Source organism: Linepithema humile, chromosome 5, assembly GCF_040581485.1.
Source record: "Linepithema humile isolate Giens D197 chromosome 5, Lhum_UNIL_v1.0, whole genome shotgun sequence".
NCBI classification, from domain to species: Eukaryota; Metazoa; Arthropoda; class Insecta; order Hymenoptera; family Formicidae; genus Linepithema; species Linepithema humile.
In genome coordinates, this window is record NC_090132.1 from 226866 (window position 1) to 241679 (window position 14814).

Here is a 14814-nt window from a genome sequence, read left to right on the forward strand (position 1 = left end):
AGGATGATTATTTCTATGGCTTAAAATAGACGCAGTAACGTCTTTAAGAAGGAAATTGCATTTTTCTAAGAGGGAATTGCATCGGCTAATTAATGTACACAACTGTAAATTTTACATATGGTGAGTGGATTATTTTAATGAGACTTACCAAGTTCTTAGTCACAAGCATTCTCTATGCAGGTAATCCCGGCTTTGCAAGGATTATTGATCAATGATTATTATAAAAGCAAGTTCACGGCATAGACCGCGTTACTTAGTGCAATATGTTTCGACAGAAAGGACTTTTACTTTTCACCTGCCTGCTGGCGTTTACCATCAATTTAACTCTGGCACTTCCATCCGGAGCACCATGGACAAACTTTGTATCCCAACCCGGTAATATTGCATTATTTTTCTTTCGCTATTCTGTAAATGTGAAATAAATTAGATTTATATCTTTGCAAAGATATCCGTTCTAAAAAATTAATTTTTTTTTACGTTTAAAAATTTTTTTTTAATAATTTAAATTCAGATAAAAGTTTTTCAAGTGTTAGATAAAAAGAAAGCGGCTTATAATAATAAGTGTTTTATAATTTTTCTTAATTCAGAGGAAAAATTTCGTTTTTAATAATTAAATCAAGTGTCCCAGTGGCCGGACATTTAAAAACTAATCGTTATTAAAGATATAGTTTTTTTATCAAAATAATATTTTTCCTACCTTTTCGTATATACATAATAAAGATTTAAATCTAATCTTACAAAGTATAAATTTTTTATTAATTTTTTCATTTTATCAATTTTTTATTGTGTTATTTTCTACCGCACAAAAAATATGGTTACTAACCTATCGATTATTATTTTGCAATTTGTAGTTTATTCACGATCTCTTGGGCCTCCACTAGGAATGGACACGATATCCGTGCCTTACGCGCCGAAATCTCCGTTATTCCCGAAATTTGTCGATCCGAAGATGCTCATTTCTAAGAAAACAGATATGCTGAGCAATTTGTTTGGCGGTATAGGACCAGTGGCGTATAATATACCAGATGCTGAGCCGATCGCATCATACGGACCTTTAGCGAACGCGAACGCACTGCTAGACAGTAAAAAAAGTAGCAGTATGTATAAACGCGGTATGTTCGGTCCATTCACCCCAAAGTTTGGCCCGATGGGCCCGAAATTCGGACCCGTAATGTCGTCTTCATTGCCAAAAACATTACCCGATTACAACACAGCTTCCTTCCGCAAAAAAAGAAGCGTAGTGCCTTCTTTTGCAGACGACACCAATTCCGTCTTGGACGGTAAAACCGATTCGGACCCATCACAGATAATAGAAAGTATGTCGGCGATAAAATCAACTGCTGACGACACGCCAAAGGAATATCCGCCGGGAATGTTCGGGCCTTTCGGACCGAGCGGACTCTTCGGATCAAGTGGATCTTTCGGACCCGTGGTGGATCCGAGCGCGTTTATCGCGAAGAAGTCGGCATTCCTGGATACGCTCTTCAAGAATCTCGCCACCAGCACTCCCGCTAGCGCAACGACCGATGTACCCGCGCCGAAGAGCACTATCGTGCCACCCAGTTTCTGGATACCATCCTCCGTAATCCCCAGTCCGACCGAGTACTCCTCGAAGGTGTCAGACTTTCTGGACAAACTGTTCGACAGCTTAAACTTGAACGCAACTGCAGCGCAGGGAGCAGCTGACGGCTCGGACGCAAAAAGCGATTTTCTGCGGTCTGTAAAATCCGACGACATTTCGCCGAATAAAATCGCGAGATCCTTGAACGATGCGTCATCCATCGCAGTTGCCAAAGACGCGATTGTCGACACGATATTGTCGGAGCTCGGCGACCTAAAAAGCGACATGTTAGAAACTCTGAACGATTTGATTACTTACGAAAAGACCGCGGCAGCTGCTGCCTCTACAGCGAAGAAACCCTTCAAACCTTTCGCTGGTGTGTTTCCTTTCGCAAAACCAACAGTGGATCCGACATTGCCGTTTAAGCAGAGAATGGATGTGCTCAGTCAAGTATTCGACATGTTGACGGACTTGCAAAGAAACATCACTGCGGCCGCGAAGAGTGCGACGACAGCTAGTCCTGATACTGGCAATGACTCGGCTTCACCCAAGATTCCATTGGATGCTAGCGGTGCAATTGGTGCTTCGTCAATAAACAGTACTCTTTTGAATGCTGTTCTAAAAAAAATATCGGCCATTGAGAGCGCAAGTCCGGCTTTTTATCCGGTGAATCCCATGAAAGAAAGTCCTATAACGAGCCGTGCTTTGCCCAAGGAGTCAACGTCCTGGGTGTCTTACTCAAAGAACTTGGCGCCTGCTGAGAAGCGACAAGTGGATGATGATTTGTTGCCTTACTTGGAATACGAAAACAGCAATGACCAGCAAAACGACAATCACAGGCAGTATACGAGAGGCGTGCAAATGCAGATGCATCAAGGGTATCAGAGTCTGCCCGCCGGCTCGGTGGAGTCTGTACAAGCTGGAGGAGGTTCTACACCAGGACATCAGGGAGGTGGAATCAAGTTGTTGGTAAGTGTGTCTGCAATTTACGAAGAGATTTATAATTTCAACAAAATAAATAGAACAAGAGCTTAATTAAAACATCGTAAATATTATTATGTAAAAGTATGAGATTAATTTCTATGCGAAATTTGGTACACAACATCTTTCGTTAAAATAATGTTCAAAATTAAAACTATCTTGAAGCAAAAACAAAAAGTTTGCAAAATTTCATGAAAGTTCTTTTAATTGTAATTCAACAAGTCTAAATAAAGTCTATGCTAATATGAAATTTGTCACATGTTCGGTAATTAATATATTAATTGAACAACAATTATCAACAGTTGGTCTATACATACATCATTCACAAATCTTTCAATTATTATTCTTGATTATTTTAAAAAATATATATAATTTTAATAAATCTTAAAAAAATTAGCAGTATATTAAAAAATCATATTTGTATCACAAACAATGACAAAAAAGGCAATAGGAAAAAGTAGATGAAACAAGGAATGGGATTACCTGATTACCTGCATCAAAATCGCGCCTAATTAAACGAATCATGTCCATACAGTATAAAGCTATACAGTGTGATAACTTGATTTGTTTTCAGATTCAAATGCCTAAATTGCCTAATTCTCAACCGGCAGAGTTTTACAGTACTAATTACAATTAAGTACGTGCCATATCTCTGAATTATCTCTGAATATTGCGGGCATCTGTTCATCTGTCTACAGGAGCCTCATGCTTACGAAAACTTGGACAAATGGGCTAACTGGATGCAGTATCGCAAGGAGGAGAAAGAAGATCGTAGGCACCATCATAACCACCATTAGGCCATTTATCCAGAGCAAGAGTACTTCTTTCGTCGTCTGTTTACAAGATTAGATCTCGAACGAAAAATTTGCTAAAAATGTTCCCTGAAATATAAATAAACGTGTACGATTATTCATTATTTCCAATAAAACATATTTGGAATAAGAAGGTAAACAAGAAACTTAACGGTAATGTTATCTTAAATTGACCAAAAATATCAGCGATAAACAATCGAGATATAATGTACAAAGAATAGATCTAAAATGCCGGATTTATTGTACAGTTGGTTTTGTATCGAGACCACAATACAGAATACTTTTCTTGTGTATACGTACCGAAGGATATGAAAGATGAATGCTAATGGTATCTAGACTATTTCTCTATGTAATCGTACTCTTATAATAGTAGTCACACGCCGATGTGCCCATCAGTTGTGCAGGCAGACCGCGGCACACGGACGCAATCCTGCATCAAGTGCGTTGCTTTGTTCGTCTTCAATCAGCAATGCATTGCACGCAGGGTAGCGTTAGTGTGTTAGGAAGCATCACAGTTTGGTTACGCGACATTGCATTCTATATGAGGTAAACATTAATATAGCTAACATTAATATTATATCTCGAAGGAGCGGAGAGACCAAGTTTCTGTAGTTTGATACGAAAAACGCCGTTTACATAATACTCGTTAGATATATCTGTGATTTGGTTTATACCTTCTCTTGCTACACTTTCATACAAAATTGTAGAAATATTGGCAGTATCGTGGTAAGTATAGATTTGTATGTTGCTTGTTTCATATTGTAATGTCTCGAATCTCTAGGGATATACGATCTATATTTGTAAGTAACGAGCCATTTTCGGATCACCGCAAAAGTCAAGTGTCCTTACGACTTTGGTACTTTACTATTGATTGTACTATACACCTTTAAGAGTGAGTCACTATCATCTGCCTTTCGTGACTCTGGTAATGAAGTATTCCATCTGTTGATCGATGCGAAACACCATGTAAAACGATGCCAGTACACTACCCAACGTTATCAGGAATCCTACTCCCTCGAATATCAGTTTCGGTGCGAATATCTTCCAAACCATTAGATGTCGACAATGTATAGTTGCCGCGAGCATGCTGCCGAAAGTCTAGAAAAAAAATACAACAGCTAAATTAATACAGATTGCTCTCTTTGGACAAGATAAAAAAAGCACACTAGTATCTTAGAAATAATTTTACAAGTTTTATACAATTTACCCGAATTCCGTGAAGTAATGTGTATTTTCCCGCAACCGAGAAAATAGCAGCGTGAAAGGCAGAATCTTGTTCGAACAGAAGAAGTTCGCCCCTCTTTATGTCATCGAGAAACTTTGTTTTGAGATACTTGGGAAACATCCGATGCAATGTGAATGGCACGACTATTAATAATGGTAATGTTACACCCAATATAATATGCGATCCGAATGTGTTGATGCCTGTAAATTTGGTCAAAACTTTAATACTCGATTTAATGCTAAGCGCATTAAGTTATCAAGCATGTTAAATGGCAGAAATTTTCATGAAAATTGTATCAACACCAACCAATTAGAATTGCTGAGATTAAATTTCCATAAAAATGTCCACCAGTTCCTATGAAGGCAGCATGCCAGTGAATAGTAGGAAATGTCGCTTGATGGCCAGTCCCATAAAAGAAATATTCAGCCAGTAAAAACCAGCAGAGTAACACAGGCATAGATACATCAACAAGTTCAACTGCAATGTAAGAATACATGAAACATATTTAAAAATTATTATATATATATATATAATGTGTACTTACAGATATTATTGGCATTTTTATATCTCTCTATCGCGGACAAACCCAGCACGCAGATACATGTTACAAACATCAAGAAGGTGCTGGGCGATAGAGTATCTCCTAGCAGTAACGAGTACAAAAGCGTAAAGAATACGCTTAATGAGGTAAATGCAGCACTGTAGGCAGTTCCAAAACCGTAAATTACCGGGAGCTCGTCAGCATCTATTCGTTTGCGAGAAATCGAGTCTTTTATCTTCTCAAATAACCGAGGCACTATATTTTCATCACGGTAGACATCGATGGATTCCTTCTTCTTTGGCAGCAGATATATACTGAGCGGGCGATAATAGAGGACGAAAATCGCGATCACGCAGAAGAAGTAAACTACGTTAGGTAGCGTGTTGACTTCCCAGGACAATGCAAATTTCGGTTTGACGAACTTTGGAAGCTTTTGCAGAATCCAGTAGCAACCCATGCAAACACTTACAATAACTGGACAGTACTGTCCCACAATGACGCTTGGAGCAAAGCCTGTGAGATTTCCACAACTTTGCAACCACACTCTAACAATCACAACGTATGACGCCAAGATGACTGAAGCGAGTAGAACAGCAAGTAGGGCGTGTTCCCAGTTATTCGGCATCGTGGACCAGCTAACTTTACCAGTTGCAATAGTAGAACATTCCCGTTCCAGATGCTCTTCCCTACAACGCCAGAAATAATGCGATAGCCTCACCAAGACACATGCCAATAGACCGATAATGAATACAATTGTCCTAAAATTTGGTTTCAACGGTTTCGAAGTAAACCTCGTCTTCCTCTCGGAACTGTTATCAGAATCACTCCTTCTTAAATCAAATATGAGTAGACAAACAAGTGTAATAAACAGAAAAGATAAAACTTTGTCCTCCTCAACTATATAACTGTTAGAGAAGAGTCCACATACCGTCAGCAAGAGGATTATTCTAGCTACATAGGTCAACAGCTTAATTCTACGATGATCATACCAGCACATTGATATAACATCCCAGTTTTGAGCAATCACTATGACCAATAGACCAATCGAGACTACACCAGTAGCGAAGAAGATTGTGTTTCTTAACTCTCCCAAAAAATTCAACAGGAACAAACACGTGGTAATTGCTGCAGTAATTAAATTCGCAGTAATAGCGCACTGTAAAAATGAAGATTTAAATATATCACACATGCGATTCTCGGGGATACCTGTGATGAAGAGATAAAAGAAAAACAATGTACAAAACATCAAGAGTAAACCTTTGGAAATTAGACCAGAATCAAATTGGACCCATACTTCGGAACACGTGTCCTTCAATAATTTAAAATAATCTTTAGTATCATGAACAAATGCTTCTAACTTCTCAAAACTATCGACATATTTAACTTGTTCCGAGAGAAGAATATATATGTAATCCAAATGCTGAAGTTGCTCCTTTGTAAACAAGTACGTATTCGCAGAATATATCTGTATGTACTTTTTTGTTTGAGCAATGTTTCTCCACAAAGACTGCAATGGATACAGTAATTGATCAACAGCCTCTTCCATCTTATTCGGCAAACAATCGAGTATTACAGACCCTAAATTAGAGAATGGAATTGGTGTGCCAAGAATCGACGCCAAAGTAGGAACAAGATCAATTTGATTTACGCTGTTATCGTCATTAACCTCAAATCCTTTCAGTAAGGGAGTTGTTGAATAAACAAACATTGCAGCCTCAACTTCATTTAAGCTGTCACCACCATGATCTCCCATCTCAGTCATACCGTGATCTCCAATGACAAAAAGCATCATATCCTTTTCAAGGGATGCTACAATTTCTTTTATAAGCGTGTTTGTGTCGTTTAACTTTCTTGTCATTTCCGGATGCTGCGAGCCATGCTTATGTCCGCAATGGTCAACTCCAAGGGTATGCGCTATCAGTAGCGACCAGTCTTTCTTTTTCATTTCGAAGAAAATGCGATACTGAACATCTTTATCTACACTGTCCAGATCCCAAACATTGAATGACGGTGATGGAAATTGTCTCATAAACTTATCTGGATATAAATTGGTCCATGTGTCATCTCCCATAAAAACAATGCCTCCGGCAACATTTTGGTCAATGAGATTATCTTCTTGAATATATTCCGAGGCAAAATTTGACCCTACCTCTATGAAAGTAGGCAAGGAACCGGTTGTAAGACCTTTCAGACGTTGCATAGTTGTAGTAGGTGGATCAGCTATAAATTTGTATAGACGAGAATGCGATGGATATTTCTGCAGTAATTCGTGAATTACAGGCAATTTATTGCGATGGTAGGACGACATTGAGACATCATCCTCGTGCCATTCTGCAAACTCGTACTTTAAGGCATCAACGATCAAGAGCACAACCCGTGCCTTGCGCTCTAGGCATACTTTGGCGGCGTGTTCTGTGTCTCGGAAAATGTTTGTCGTGTCGCAATCACTGCCGACTGTGCATTGTGTACATTCAGCCCGTTCTGGCCTGGAAACACGATTAAGGAGGAAGCCACTCGTGAAGACTAACAATCCAGCTGCCATCAAGTAAGACATCCATGCTTGAAAGACTAGGTAATTCCATAGTCGACTCATTTTCGACGAGTTAGTATCGCTTTCCGATATTGTTCAGTACTGGCACTGCATTGAAGGAACTCCGGCGAAATCTTAACCTACGATACGCCAGTTTATTTTGCATCATTGTTACATTTACAGAATAAATATGCGGTTGTTTCCGTAGAACGGTCGCACTAAATACCAAAAACACTTAATCGATAACTCATGTCAGGATTTGAATGGAATTTAACCACTCAAACCGCTTTTAGTTATATCAATCAACGTACATACATCGGTTTTTACCGGAGTACTACCTTAAAATAGAGAAAAAACCAAGAACAGTCATCCTCAGTTTAAGTGAATTCAAGACGCTTCTATGTTCAGAAAACATAAACTACATAACCGTTTCAGAAAATTGTCCGATGGGTAATACATTACCGATCATGTTACCGACGAGGTTTTATAAGAAGATTAAACATTTTTGAAAAACTACATAGTTATCCATACAAATAATAATTGCGAAAATAATTTATAAAGTAGAAATAGATATAAAAAAAAACAAACACGCAAGCAAATTTTCAGTATAGAAAATCAATTAGTAATTGTGAAACAATTATGAAGTATGTAATGAATGTCGATAGATGGCACTTATGTACCATTTGAAAACAAAGTTCAAAGTATTCCGGTAATGAGTAGACGTAAAGTAGCCGCGAACAGCCATGAGTGTTTCTTCGTCATCGATAAGACGGCGGACAGAAGATTCGATCGCAGAAATCTATCATATCTTATGCGTGTTACACTTTATACATATATTAATATTTAGGCAATTCTCAGAAACATGGGTCGTCGAGATTGCCAACGAAACGAATTTTCTCCAAAGTACGAAGTCCCGCAAGCGATCCCAACGCCACCCCTTTTGTTTGTTAGTAAAACAAAAGAAAGAAATGAAGTACGAGGTTAGTTGAAAAAGTTAAATTATGTATGCGTTATAAATTATACTAGAAGAAACGTTCTCCACAGTAAAAATTAGTCATGCGTTACGCATACAAATGTCTCAATTCTCTGAGTTTTACCACATTGACGTATTACATATTTAGAAATGTAAGTGCGGCCGGCGACGATTTGAATCACGGCTTCGGACAAATGTACAAATGGAGAAACCTGCAAGAAGGCTTCCAAGAGGCTAAAGTCAGCAGAAAACCAATATTTCTTCTCATTCACAAACCAGGTTGTCCTACTTGTGAGAAATTGAAGCCCAAATTCGCGAATGCCATCAGAATCCTTGATCTCAGCCAACAGTAAGTATTCCTTGAAAAATTCCTTGCCTTTGTGCTCTTTGTGATGTCAAAGTTATTCATTCGCAAATATGCGCGCATGTTCTGTCTTCTAAATGTGACCCACTTACTCTATTTTATCTGCAAAGTACACAATAATTAGTATATATACATGTACAATATAGTACGTATACATATAACACATAAGATATGATAGATTTTTGACAAATTTAATATCAATTTGTTTTGGTACCCAAGTTTTGCTATAAGCAAAATGGATAATTTTTTGCAACTTAAACTTCAAAAATACAATTAAATAACAATAAATTAAAAATAATTGAATAGATTAGCTATTCAAGTAAGAAACCTAATGAAGAATTAATATCGACTTTGTAATATACATGATAATGCAGCTTTGTCATGGTGAATATAAAAAAAGATGAGATTCCCGCACAAGATGAAGCCAAGTACCAACCCGACGGAACTTACGTTCCGCGAATTCTCTTTTTTACGCCAGACGGCGAGTTTATGGAAGATGTTTATAATTATCATCCAAAAGCCAACAATGAGTATAAATATTTTTATAGCAGCACGTGTCAAATAATAGATAGCATGGTTTTGGCATTGGAGCGTTTCAAACAATAGTTAATCGGAATTCTTAGCGACAAAGCGAAAAGGAAATAATCGATTTATTACAATAGATTCAGTTAGTAACATACTTGATATGTTTTATCGTTAAAATTTATATCAGAGAATAAATTTGAATTTTATCTTTTTTCTAAATCATGCTGTCATATATTACAAAATATAAACAATAAAATATGGAATATAATGAAATAAAATGATAAGAATAAAATGACATGACGTATTGTAAAAAGAAACCAATGTAAGTTAGACACGGTGGAATTCTCTCTCTCTCTCTCTTCCTTCTCTCTCTCTCTCTCTCTCTCTCTCTCAAATTCTCTTTCAGTTCGAGTCTGCGCTTGTACGTCGTAAAATTCAATGCTGCATCTAATACACGGCGACCTATAGCAAGCTCGCGGAGGCAAGCTTAAGCACTTGCGCTTGCGTTTGCAACAGTTGCCAGATAGTAAAGCGACCTCGGCATTGGCCGACGAGATTACAACCAAGAACTCGCAATCCCTCATAGCCACGCCCATTTCATTGCCCCTTCACCCCCATGCAAGCGACTATTATGCATATACATGCAATCAAATTCTCGTTACATTTTCGTTTTATCGATTTCATAGACAGAGATTCGATTACCGCTATTTATTTTCACTTTTCAATTACTTAGAAAAACAACCAATATCGATTTAATCTCTGATATATGCATACATGTGTATATATGTATACAATATGTATATATATAAAGTTTATATTCTAGGAATGCAATTCTCTTTCTTTTTACAAACATTTACGTGAGGACTGATTTCATAGTGCTTCTTTGTACGTCTGTAATTGTTTTAAATGTTTTCCGTGGGCAAGTAGTTTTTATTTATAAGTAAATACTAACTTTGTGGTCTTAACACTAATACATATATTTATTATTAGCTGAAAGATGCTTGTTAGCGATAAAACATTAATGATATTTATAGACTTTTCTTACATTGATATAAAATTTTTAAATCCTAAAAATTTCGTAATAAAAAATTATATATGTATATATAAAAGAACCTAGTCTTGTTTATTCTTCCGTGTAAAAAAAATGCAAACGAGAAAAAACTACTTGAAGGGTTGAATTGATCCAACGTGAGTGGTTAAGGGTCAAATGTAGAGACGGTGGCGAATACGCTGGCGATTCTGCAGGACGTGCGAAGCTTACGCACACGTTATACGTTATATATGGAATTCTCCGCGGACGGTTCTGTGTTTGAAGGGTTGCAGATAATATATAGCCCGTTTCGGCGGAGAGTGCTTTTTAGCTTTGACCGTTTCACATTCGGTGGCGGACCGGCGACCGACCGGCCAGCGCTATTGCGCCGTAATATCGCACCCGCGCACACCCACCTATATCTCTACGCGTCCGTCACATTTTTTTTCCTGCAGAATCCTGGACCACCACCACCTCGCCGCCGCGGATCCGGGGGAGACTTTAAAAAATGAGGCAGGACATTATTTCTGCTCGTCCTTCCCTCCCCTATCCGCGACTCCCGCACAGACTGACCGATCCAGTCTCGCTCTCGCCCTTTCCCTCCCCCTCCTCTTTTCTTTTTCCTCACCCGACGTCGTTTCCGCCGGCGCAGCTTGCAATGTGCCGCATCAGCGAATGTGCAAAAATGAAGAGAGAGAAAGCGAGAGAGAGAGAGAGAGAGAGAGAGAGAGAGAGAGAGAGAGAAGAGGAATCCGTGACGGGGGTGCAGGACGGAGCGCGGGAATGGAACGGCAGCAGGAGATCGAGAGATCGAGACACGGGAGAGGGAGAAGAAGAATTATACATCTCTCTCGTGTCTCTCCCTTGTCCCCGTCCATCCGTTCGTTCGTTCGGTCGTTTCGGTTCGAATATGGATATGCCCTGTATGGATATATCGGAAGAGCCAGGGAGCCATTTTCAATCTGTTAAAAGCACGTCAAAAAGTCATACGGTATTTCACCGGCGTGGTAGATCGCAACGAGATCGCGCGAGCTTTATCGCGAACCCGATGGCGACCTGAATGCGGCGTAAACCGGTATATGGATCCACGTGAATATATACATCAATATGTAGTAATGTCATTCGAGGTGCGAAATTAATGAACATCAATTATCATTGTCTTAGCTATAATCGAAAACGGGCAAACTTTAGTAAGCATCATTTCGAAGATTAAAGATTCTAAATTCGCAAATGTTCACCTTGTAGCGCCTTATATTAACATAAAATATTATTTAAAACATTTAGAACAAATTGCACAAGTTTTTCACTATTCATTCTTTGATACTCGAGAAGTGTAAGGAAATGGTCAGATAATCGTCTTTTTTTCCATACTGACAAAAAGTGTGGACTCAAAAAAAAATAATTAAAAGAAATACTAATGAATGTTGAATCGATCAATTTATTTATATTCATGTTGATTATACGTTGGTCAGAATTATAAAACTCATGACTCAATTAATTAAACGTGTCGATAAAATTATTTTGTGGTTCGAAATTATACAATTTCACAATATCACTGACGCTTTAATTGGAATACATAAATATTTAAAGCAGAAAAATAATTATCAACTAAACGCATAATCATGTTAATCAATTTCTTTTCCAAGTACATCGTTAAAAATTGATAGCAAATTAATAAAAATTTGTCGTTCATAAATGATTGTAAAATTTTATATCAGTTAACTTAGTATAAGAGGAATAATATGATGAAACTAACTCAATAATATTCCATTTCACCGTATACACAACATTCCTTACAGACGTAATAAATGTGTGGGAGTTTACATATAAAATTCCGAATATATGTAATCTTTCAAGATCAAGCGCAGTCTCTCGGTTTATCGCATTCATCGATGAGCAAACAGGTTACATTGTAACTCAAAGAAGGTATACGAGGAAGAAAAGGCGATTGAAGCATAGTGCAAGTACCTCTTACCTGCGATTTCTTTGTGCGGCTTTGACGTGACGACTATAATATACCTAATCTCGCTTATCCGATCGCACTTATTCGATCGGCCGCCCCGGATAGTGTCGCGAGGTCAACTCGACGTTTATAAACATCGTAATTCGATATTGTCCTGATCTTAATCTCGAACCCACCCTATTTGCCTAGAGCTGTACGCAGCCCGAGGGAAATCTCAAGTGTGTGTGCATTGCTCAACCACTCGACAGCACAAAATAAATCGTATACTTTCGGAAACATTTGAAGCACGGGAATTAAAGACCGTGAGAGAGTTTGCGATAAATGTTTTCATTTCTGTCAAGTGTCCGCGAGGGGCGCGTGTTATCTGTATATGACAGGCAATATTTAAAACATTACAAACATCAAATCATTTCACGAAAGATATTCACTTTTCATCATTTTTAGTAATTCTCGACATTAATTTTGTTATGAGATTTAAACTGTAATTTGAAGAGAGCGGGCGACTTTTGACAGATATTTTTATATGCTTCATGACTCGTTCGATTTTGCGTTTTGCATTGCACGAGAAGTACATGATACTTTACAACCGGGCATGTATTGGCGTACCTATTGGTTTATTGATTTTCCCATCGGCGCGTACATTCGCTTTTGAGTGGCCGATGTGCGAGAATAAAAAAAGTCCATGTCTGTGCTATATATACAAACGTCGACGAAACGCACTCCCAATCTGGAATACTTTTATTATTGCTCAAATTTGTTCGCCGTCAAATGAAAAATCCCTCCGCGAGCGTCATCAAAAAAAGTGATCCCCCGTCGCGATTATATTTATTACGCATCCTTGTGTGACACTCTCGATGACGCTCGCGGCGTATATCCAATTCTATTGATTGCTAAATTACAATGTGGATAATTTGACTAAGTGGAAATTGCGTGTGACACGTAATGATTCGCGACAAAAATACGAGTATTTCCTCGTATAAATAATGATTCACCGATTTGCCGGCAAAAGAGCGTGTGGAAAATATGAAATATGTTAATCGAATAATTGTGTCGTTCATTTTCTATCTTTTCATTTCATTCTCAAAGGACTAGAATTTTACGGATTACGTTGTATTGTGTGTAAACCTGTTCTTCTTCTTAAAATGCCACTATTACTCGCACACTTCTTTTAGGCCGATCCCCTCCAATTTATACATTCATATAAACAAGTACATACTTGGTTGAGATAACCGACACTGCGATTGTTACTTTTTGAATTGAGAAGCGCGTCGAAAACGAGAGACGGCTTCCATGCATGCCTACATTACATGTATATCACGGGTTAGACTGGGCAGGGTAGTTAGGTGGGTAGGTAGAAACGTGGAGAGATACGAGATCCAAATCATAATGCGCACAATGCTTTTATTCTATTCTCTCATTGCGGGGTAAATAACATCTGTACATTAGATCACTATAAAATCGACCGCCATTGGCAAAACGACAATGGGGCTTTGCTCCTTCTTTCCACCTTTCCCCACCCCATTCAAATCTCATTGTATAATATGATTCAAAGAAGGCTCGTCGCGATGACGGTGTTGGTTGGTGGTTTATAGACCGTATCCAGCGAAAGAGAGCGAAGGTGAGGGAGAACGGGACGAGGAGAAAGGAAGGGGGGGGGGGAGAGAGAGAGAGAGAGAGAGAAAGAAAACCGAGGCACGGGGCGCGCACGGACAGAAAGAAAAAGGGAAAAAAGAAAGAAAGAAAAAAAAGAAAAGACATGTTTCTCGAGAGAAAGAGAAAGAGGACGAGAAAGACATGCGTGGTTAAGAACAGTCGGCCGAAACAAAAGGCGAAGCGTGGAGAAACGCCTGAGCATCGCTCCGCATTGTGTTTTATGCCGGAACGGGTTTTAAATGAAAGAGTAATGTGTTTGTTCGTTGCCACCACTACCATCTCCATCGTCACCACCACCGCCGCCGCCACCACTAGCACCACCACCACCACCACCATCACCATCACCACCACCACCACCACCACCATCACCACCACCACCACCACCACCACCACCACCATCATCATCACCACTACTACACCATCATATCGCAATACGAAAGATACACACAACCGATGCATACTTGCACCCCAACCCTCGGGACGAGCGAGTAAAGGTATATAGGTAGGTGTGTACGCGGCTAGGTATGTCCCCCTTTCACTCCACGCGCGCAGATATAAACTCTTAACATCTCCGTTTAGGTACAAGCGCGGACCTGCCAATCGGCAGCAGGCGAGGGCGTGGTCGTAACACCGGCGCGGTCTCGCGTTTGGTCGAG

At 39.0% G+C, this 14814-nt stretch overlaps 3 protein-coding genes across 3 annotated transcripts; 2 read left to right on the plus strand and 1 right to left on the minus strand.

The window, feature by feature from the left end:
• The first annotated feature begins 241 nt into the window (after positions 1-241).
• LOC105675442 (uncharacterized) lies at positions 242-3500 on the plus strand. Its single transcript, XM_012372603.2, has 3 exons — positions 242-375; positions 852-2530; positions 3241-3500. Exons 1-3 carry the CDS (start codon positions 264-266, stop codon positions 3337-3339), a joined length of 1890 nt encoding a protein of 629 aa, XP_012228026.1. The 5' UTR covers positions 242-263; the 3' UTR covers positions 3340-3500.
• Positions 3501-3572: 72 nt separating this feature from the next.
• Positions 3573-8016, minus strand: PIG-O (phosphatidylinositol glycan anchor biosynthesis class O). The gene is made up of 4 exons (XM_012372600.2): positions 5124-8016; positions 4886-5056; positions 4562-4779; positions 3573-4452 (listed from the first exon to the last, which is right to left on the minus strand). The coding sequence occupies exons 1-4, from the start codon at positions 7711-7713 to the stop codon at positions 4258-4260; spliced, it is 3174 nt and encodes a 1057-aa protein (XP_012228023.1). The 5' UTR covers positions 7714-8016; the 3' UTR covers positions 3573-4257.
• Positions 8017-8637: 621 nt separating this feature from the next.
• On the plus strand, positions 8638-10538 carry LOC105675269 (thioredoxin domain-containing protein 12-like). The gene is made up of 2 exons (XM_012372271.2): positions 8638-8972; positions 9362-10538. Exons 1-2 carry the CDS (start codon positions 8707-8709, stop codon positions 9591-9593), a joined length of 498 nt encoding a protein of 165 aa, XP_012227694.2. The 5' UTR covers positions 8638-8706; the 3' UTR covers positions 9594-10538.
• The last annotated feature ends 4276 nt before the right edge of the window (positions 10539-14814 follow it).

What these genes read in the sequence shown, in the direction of transcription:
- LOC105675442 (XM_012372603.2), top strand. Translation starts at nt 264, where the DNA reads ATGTTTCGACAGAAAGGACTTTTACTTTTCACCTGCCTGCTGGCGTTT. An exon ending in AAACTTTGTATCCCAACCCG is followed by an intron (nt 376 to 851) that starts GTAATATTGCAT and finishes TGCAATTTGTAG; the next exon opens with TTTATTCACGATCTCTTGGG. An exon ending in GAGGTGGAATCAAGTTGTTG is followed by an intron (nt 2,531 to 3,240) that starts GTAAGTGTGTCT and finishes ATCTGTCTACAG; the next exon opens with GAGCCTCATGCTTACGAAAA.
- PIG-O (XM_012372600.2), bottom strand. Translation starts at nt 7,713, where the DNA reads ATGAGTCGACTATGGAATTACCTAGTCTTTCAAGCATGGATGTCTTAC. An exon ending in TAAAAATGCCAATAATATCT is followed by an intron (nt 5,057 to 5,123) that starts GTAAGTACACAT and finishes CTTACATTGCAG; the next exon opens with TTGAACTTGTTGATGTATCT. An exon ending in CATTACTTCACGGAATTCGG is followed by an intron (nt 4,453 to 4,561) that starts GTAAATTGTATA and finishes TTTTTTTTCTAG; the next exon opens with ACTTTCGGCAGCATGCTCGC.
- LOC105675269 (XM_012372271.2), top strand. Translation starts at nt 8,707, where the DNA reads ATGCGTTACGCATACAAATGTCTCAATTCTCTGAGTTTTACCACATTG. An exon ending in ATCCTTGATCTCAGCCAACA is followed by an intron (nt 8,973 to 9,361) that starts GTAAGTATTCCT and finishes ATGATAATGCAG; the next exon opens with CTTTGTCATGGTGAATATAA.